The sequence below is a fragment of the Lethenteron reissneri genome, chromosome 54, assembly GCF_015708825.2.
Source record: "Lethenteron reissneri isolate LAM-NWPU_2019-01 chromosome 54, ASM1570882v1, whole genome shotgun sequence".
In the NCBI taxonomy this organism is placed as follows: Eukaryota; Metazoa; Chordata; class Hyperoartia; order Petromyzontiformes; family Petromyzontidae; genus Lethenteron; species Lethenteron reissneri.
In genome coordinates, this window is record NC_083832.1 from 432,309 (window position 1) to 440,391 (window position 8,083).

The window sequence follows — 8,083 nt, forward strand, 5'->3', positions numbered from 1 at the left end:
GACTTCACGGGTAGCACACTCTTTATTTTCACCAACTTGTAGTTACACGGATGACTAACACCCTACTTCGTTACACGGGTGACCAACACCCACTTAGCTACACGGGTGACGGACACCCACTCAGCTACAACTTCGTTACACGGGTGACCAACACCCACTTAGCTACACGGGTGACCAACACCCACTCAGCTACACGGGTGACCAACACCCACTCAGCTACACGGGTGACTAACACCCACTCAGCTACACGGGTGACCAACACCCACTCAGCTACACGGGTGACTAACACCCACTCAGCTGTACTGACACGGGCTCTTACGCCCTGTAGCCTTCCGGGACACACCCAGCCGGGGTGCCCGTCTCGGCTCTGGGTACCACCGTCCCGACCCACACGGGCGTCGGACTACGGTCCCCCCAGTCTCGGCTCCGAGCCACACAGGGCCCCTACCTCCTCCACCCCGTCTTCGGTCTTCAACTGGTTAACACTGACCACGAGTGCTCTCGCGCGTCCCCCTTTATACCCCTCCTGCGGACGTCGCTGAGAGTACTCACTTATCTGACCAATCACTGCGCACTCGCTACGATCCTCTTTTCCCAGCTTGTGTGAGCGCGCCTCACCACCGGCGCGCGCGTCCATGCCACGCCCACACCGCGTGCCCAACCCCGCGCCCCGTGATCCATCACTGCCGGCGCACGTCAATACCACCACTACATCACCCCCTACCACATAGCTCGCAGCCGACCCGGCTGCTAATAAAACATACAACACCCCTTCACCCCCATGTGTGCCCCGTAACATAACACAAACCCTAACAACACAACATGAACACCGCAATCCGCAAAACCCAGCAACCGCCACACCCGCAACAAGAACAACATGCACAATCCAGCGAGTGGCAACGATACTGTGTATGCGGAAAGAGTAACAATAAAAAAATTTCTTTAATCATTTTCTCTTCTTTTCTCTCCGACTCATGCAGCGTCCCAATGTCCGAGCGTCCCTTGAACGGGACATTACCCCGGCAGAGGGGGAAGCCGGCAACGAAGTCGGGCTTTAACAAAAAAAGAAATTTTTTTTTTTCATGAAAAGTGTTGCGTCCTTGACCGAGTCCGCCTTGCCGGACCGTCGTACGGCACAGGACGCAGTTGGCCATCCGGCGGCGCCGGCAGTTCAGGAAGGCATGGGCCAGGCATCGGGGCTCCGTGCGAGCCGCGGGGTTCCGGTTCCCGACGGTCAACAGCCGTCAGGTCCGAGACACCTGGGGGTGGGTCAGGTGGAGACACGTGAGGATCAGCCTGCGACACATCCCTCCCCGAGTCGACGGTCACATCACACGCTCGGTCGTCACGGCACAACCCGGGGTCACGCGGCGCCGCGTAGGGTTTCAGTCGGGAGGAGTGCACGTACCAACGGCGTTTTCCCCATTTAATCTGTATACTCTGGGGTCGTGCAACCCGCACAATTTCCACCGGTCCCCTCCATGGTCTCAACAGTTTGGGGGACGTAGCCAACGGTGCGTGTGGACAATGCAGCCAGGCCTTATCGCCCGGTTCCCAATTGTGCGTATGCACCTTCCGTTCATGCAATCGCTCGTTCGCGATCTGCCGAGAGCGTGAATTCAATCTCGCAGCCTCTCGCGCCTCAGCCAATTTGGCGATGTTAAACTTAATGTGGTCTGCCAATTTAGATTTCGCACGTGGCTGTGAAATCCCCAGTTGGACGTCCATGGCCGGATCAGCCTCCCGCCCATACATCAGAAAAAATGGAGAAAACCCCGTCGCCGCATGGGGTGCCATCCGATAGGCCGCTAGTACCCCCGGTACCTGTAAGTCCCAATCCACCTGGTCGTCGCATACCTGTTGGCACAGCATAGACGTAATCGTCCTGTTCAGACGTTCAACCATACCGTCAGTCTGCGGGTGGTACGGGGAGGTACGTACTTTCTTTGTACCCAACAGGTCGCACACCTCGCGCAACAAAACACTTGAAAAGTTTTTCCCTTGATCCGTCAGCAAGCGTTCGGGGGCGCCTTTGTCCAAAACGTAACCTTGGACAAAGGCGTCCGCCACTGCCGCAGCCGACTGGTTGGCGAGTGGCCACGCCATGGGCCAGCGGGTGAAGTACTCTACGCCAACCAGCAGGAACTTATTTTCCCGAGGTGTAGTGGGAAAGGGCCCCAAGATGTCTAGCGCGACCAATTCGTTCGTGCGCGAAACCTGAATGGATTGAAGCGGTGGATTAGCCGCTATTTGTGGCGGTTTTCTTTTAGCGCACCCTACACACCCCTTAAGAATGTTCGCCACGTCACTGCCCATCCCAGGCCAATAGTAGTCTCGCTGAATGAGGGCGAGCGTTTTGTGAAACCCCAGATGCATGAGTCGTTCATGGGCAGCCAGGACGACCTTACCCCGTACAGCAACCGGCACCACAAGCATGTGACGCCGGGACATGGAGTCCCACTTCATCAAGAGGCCCTGTCTGCACACCCAGGAACCGACCCGCGTTTCCCCGCCCTCGGGAACGTTAACCTTCCGACGTAGCGCGAGTAGGGAGCTGTCGGCCATTTGCAGACGGCCCCACTCGATGAGAGGCAATGCTAACAGCGAGTCCCTCCCCGTGGGGGCGTCGACCCCCGTAGTATCCGTGGCGGCTAGCACCACTTCCGCGGGGACATCGACAGAAGGTTTACACCGCGCCGATCCCAACTGACATGCGCATTCCGTACGCGTCGGCAACCGTGACAATGCATCCGCATTCGAGTGGCGCAACCCCTTGCGGTAAATCGTCGTGAATTGGTAGTCCTGAAGGACCTCCAACCATCGGGACAATTGGCCGGATGGCTGCGCCACCCGCATAGCGTATTGGAGAGCCGCATGGTCCGTGCGAACCGTAAAGTGACGGCCATACAGATACGGCCTGAATTGCTGTATAAAAAACACAATCGCCAGCAATTCACGCCGTGTCACGCAGTAGCGTTGTTCCGCGGGGGACAGAACCCTGCTACCGTAGGCGACCACCCGTTCGACCCCCCCGACCACCTGTGAGAGCACTCCCCCGATACCCGTGTTACTGGCATCCGTGTCGAGCACAAACGGTTGCGTGAAATCGGGGTAACACAAGGGGGGAGCCTGCACCAAGGCGTCACGAAGGGAGCAGAACGCGGCCTCCTCCTCCGGCCCCCAGTGAAACCGCACCCCTTTAGCCGTCAAGGCGTGCAGGGGCCTGGCTATGGTGGCAAACTGTTTGACAAAACGACGGTAATAGGAGGCAAATCCTATGAAGCTGCGGACTTCAGTAACAGAGGTCGGTGTTGGCCATGAGCCGACGCATTGCGTCTTAGCAGGGTCCGTCGAGATCCCCGAACGGCTAACGATATGGCCCAAATACCTGACCGATTCCCGAAGCAGAAAACATTTAGCCGGTTTAAATTTAAGCTTCGCGGAACGCATCCTGAGAAACACTGCCCTCAGTCGCTGGAGGTGCTCCTCAAAAGTTCGGCTGAAAACGATGATATCATCGAGGTAAATCAAACAGGTGTCCCATTGAAGGCCTGACAAAACCAATTCCATGAGCCTCTGGAACGTGGCAGGAGCGGAATGTAAACCCATGGGCAATCGGTTGAACTCAAATAGGCCTCCCGGTGTCCGGAAAGCGGTTTTAGGTTTTGATTCGTCATCGAGGGGCAATTGCCAAAATCCCGAAAGCAAATCGAGCGTCGAAAAAAACTGTGCTCCTGCCAAGGCATCCAGCGACTCATCCATCCTGGGGAGCGGATACGCATCGGCCATTGATATTTTGTTTAGGCGGCGGAAATCAACACAGAACCGCAGGGATCCATCCTGTTTTTTAACCAAGACGATAGGAGCACCCCACGGACTGGAAGAGGGCGCAATGATGTCGGCCGCCAACATGTCATTTACTGCCGACTGCACATGCTCCTTCTCGGCTGGACTGAGCCGGAAGGGATTCTGTCGAATAGGGGCCGCGTCCCCAGTCTCTATGTGGTGGCGCAACAGGTCTGTGCAGCCAATGTCGTACTTGTGCCTGCTAAACACGTCAGCGAACTCGAGCAGCAAGCCCCTCAATGCACCCAACTGCACACTGGACAAGGTACTGGACCCGGCACACAACGAGTCCAACCACTCCGTCCCCTCCTCACTTTGGGGATGCGTATCGACATGCGAATCGGCGTGAGCAACGAGCTGTTCCTCGACGGGTAGCGGCGCGGCGTGAGCGAGCACCGTTCCCTGCGTAATCACGGCCGGCCGCGACCCCGTATTCAGGACCACAACGAACGGCTCACTGTCCCCTCTCACCATGGTCTGGGCCACCGCTAAGTCGAGGTCCCCTTTAGCCCTGTTAGACGGCCCCAATAGAACTCCCTGCGCCCCCGCATCCGCCCCAAGGGGTTTTCTCAACCGAAGGGGTACCAACATTTGCGATCCCGGGGGCACCCGTACAGTCCGGGTTGCCAGCGCCTGCACCGTCGCACAAGCCGTGCGTATCTTATTTGGACTCTTCAAAAACTCAACCCGCCGACCCGACGGAAGCTCAATGCAGGCCTGGTCTATGAGAATTTTTATGGGCATTTTAGACAGAAAGTCCGTGCCTAGTAAACAAGGAACGGCCAACGATGATGATACAAAAATAGGACCCGCCAATTTAATGTCGCCAATACAAATATTCGCCCGAATCTGGCCGATGATTCCCAAAGATCCCCCGTTTGCCGCGTAAAATGGTACGTCCACCGGCAGAAGTGGTCGACATTGTACGGGAAGAATATTATAAATAAGGTCCGAAATAATAGTGGCCGACGCACCCGTGTCCACGAGCACCCGGACCTCAACCCCGTCAATGTACCCCGTTACCACGGACGACCCGGCCGACGCAGCCACAATCCTGTGGGCCAATTCGGACCACTCGACTGCCTTCGGGCCGTACGCGGACCCCTCTCGCCGAACCGAACCCCCGGCGCCCATACACGGTCCCCCCACCGCTAAGCGGCGACCCGAACGTGCCGTGCGTGTGGACCGAACGTGTGAGGTGCCGCGACTTGCCGGGTTCAGTTGGGATGTCTTGAGTCCCTGGTCGTCGTCCGGACGTGGTCCCGCGGTGCGTTGACGCGGGGCCCGGCACCCGGACGCGACGTGGCCCCGAAGGCCGCAGTTGTAGCAGACGACGAGGGACGTCGTAGGTTTCGGTTGCTCCAGCTTGCGGGAGGAGCGTGTGGGCGAACGACCTCCCGTTCTCCACTCCCCCGGCCTCGAACCAGCGAAGGCCTCCTCCCGAGGCACAGCAGGCTGAGGTCCGATGATCGTGGCGGCCGGTGCCCCGTTCTCCACCGATGCGCAGACGACCGTCGGCTTCCGCTGTAGGACCTCGTAAGCGTGGATACTCGTGGCAATCCCCAGGGAGCAGATGTCCATCTCGTCCGCCGTATTAATGGGAACTCCCAATCCGTGAGCCAGCGCCAGCAGCTGCTCCGTCACCATGGCGTCCTTCCCCTCCTTGTCCATGCGGGGAAAAGCTGAATCCGCCAGGGCGAGCAGCGCCGTGCGATAGGCGAGCGTTGTTTCTCCAACCACCTTCCGCCGATCGTAGAACTGGTGGCGACAGGTCGAGGGCGGCCCGAACACCTTGGCCAACAGGTGCAGCGCGGCCTGGAGCGTTGAGCGGGACGACCTCGGGGCAGACGTGAAGGCCGCAAGCGCGTCGTCGTCGAGCATCGCTGGCAGCGCGCGCAGGGCAGTGGTGTCGGACCACCCCGACATTTCTTGATGCGCAATGAACCGTCGCTGGAAGGCTCCCCAGTCGCCCCCGTCCGCCTTGAACACCGACAGCGCGGGCAATCATTGCTGGAGAACTCGATCGTCGTCGTCGTCGTTGGAACGATTTTCCCGCGCGCCGCTGTGGTTGTAGAAAATGTCGGCTCCCTCTGCAGGCGCAAAATGGAGAGCTCCGGCGCTCGCCGATGACGCGGGCTGCGCTGTGTGGAGACCTCTGGCCACGTGGTGTCCGCGTTTCCCGCCAACCGGAGGCGGACCCTCAAAAATGGCGCCAACTCCCAACTTTTTGGCGCGAAACGCCTTATGGCGGGAACCCTCCAGCCGCGCCGCCTCTTCCAACCCCGCAGGCGTTCCACCGGCCGCTGGAACGGAGATCTCCGCCAAGATCGCAGCGGCGGCGAGCAGCAACTCCGCCAGGCGGGAGTGTGCGTCCTGCAGGCTGGTGTCGGAGGCGGGCGGAGCATCGGCCATTTCCGCGAAGTGCTGCATCGGCGGCAACTCCTCGTCCTCTCCTCCCGAGGGTGGTGTCACCGGTACGTCGTCGTCTCCCCGGTCTTGCACGTGGGAACGAGAAGTCTTTCTTGTGTCCATTCTCCTTGAAGACAGGTTTACTTCTGACGCCAGTTGTAAAGTAGTAACTCGGCAGGAGACGACTTCACGGGTAGCACACTCTTTATTTTCACCAACTTGTAGTTACACGGATGACTAACACCCTACTTCGTTACACGGGTGACCAACACCCACTTAGCTACACGGGTGACGGACACCCACTCAGCTACAACTTCGTTACACGGGTGACCAACACCCACTTAGCTACACGGGTGACCAACACCCACTCAGCTACACGGGTGACCAACACCCACTCAGCTACACGGGTGACTAACACCCACTCAGCTACACGGGTGACCAACACCCACTCAGCTACACGGGTGACTAACACCCACTCAGCTGTACTGACACGGGCTCTTACGCCCTGTAGCCTTCCGGGACACACCCAGCCGGGGTGCCCGTCTCGGCTCTGGGTACCACCGTCCCGACCCACACGGGCGTCGGACTACGGTCCCCCCAGTCTCGGCTCCGAGCCACACAGGGCCCCTACCTCCTCCACCCCGTCTTCGGTCTTCAACTGGTTAACACTGACCACGAGTGCTCTCGCGCGTCCCCCTTTATACCCCTCCTGCGGACGTCGCTGAGAGTACTCACTTATCTGACCAATCACTGCGCACTCGCTACGATCCTCTTTTCCCAGCTTGTGTGAGCGCGCCTCACCACCGGCGCGCGCGTCCATGCCACGCCCACACCGCGTGCCCAACCCCGCGCCCCGTGATCCATCACTGCCGGCGCACGTCAATACCACCACTACATATGCATGGCGGCTAGAGTCTTCTCGTCCTCTGGCTTGAGATGGCTGCTACCTATGGGTCAGATGATTGTCTGCCAGTATTAAGCAATTGGTAATTAAATATTTAATTTGTTTTCCCTAAACAGTGTAAAATTTTGGTTTTTTTTTCACAAAAATTATTTGTCACACACAACGAGTATGTGTGGAAAATGTCAGCTCGATTGGATCACGGGAAGTGGGTTCAAAAACGAGCGAAAGATTTGCACGGTCCTAAGCAAGCAAGCGAACTTAATATAAAGGATTTAAAAATATATTCGCCTGTGGAGGACGCGGGGATCGATCCCGCGACCTTTGGCATGGGAAGCGAGGGCGCTACCAACTGCGCTACTCCGCCACGGCCTGTGGATGGGTTACGCTCTGGGCTCTTACACTGTGACATTCAGCCAAAGCCATGAATGAGTTCTATTTGAATATATGTAAAATAAATTTGTTTTGCCTAAAAAGTGTAACATTTTGGGAATTTTTTTTCACGAACATTAATTGTCTCGCACAACGAGTCTGTGTGGAAAATGTCAGCTTAATTGGATCACGGGAAGTGGGTTAAAAAACGACCGAAAGATTTGCACGGTCGTAAGCAAGCAAGCAAGCACGCAAGCAAGCAAGCAAGCGAACTTAATATAAAGGATTTAAAAATCATCGACAACGTGCATGGATTCTGTGATGCTTTCCACCATGCATTTGCCTTTCATAGTTTTCCATTCGCAAAATCGAAGCTGACGGGCAACCAACAGGTCAAAATACGCATTAGGTATATTTTTTGAAAATTGTCGTTTTAGCTCCGGTTCATGTCTCCCAAGTTTTGACCAACGCCGTGATCAATGTGGCCAGTTTTCTCTGTGGTGAGTCCCCAATAGAGACATGCCTCTTCACCAAAGTCATAATTTATACCGGATC

General features: G+C 57.1%; 1 protein-coding gene across 1 annotated transcript in view; it reads left to right on the forward strand.

The window, feature by feature from the left end:
• The window catches only part of LOC133356448 (plexin-B1-like), a 46,840-nt gene extending 38,848 nt beyond the window's left edge, over positions 1-7,992 (forward strand). Inside the window, 1 exon segment of the mRNA XM_061573981.1 lies at positions 7,966-7,992. Within this exon segment, the coding sequence (XP_061429965.1) occupies positions 7,966-7,992 (27 nt within the window).
• Positions 7,993-8,083: the final 91 nt, after the last annotated feature.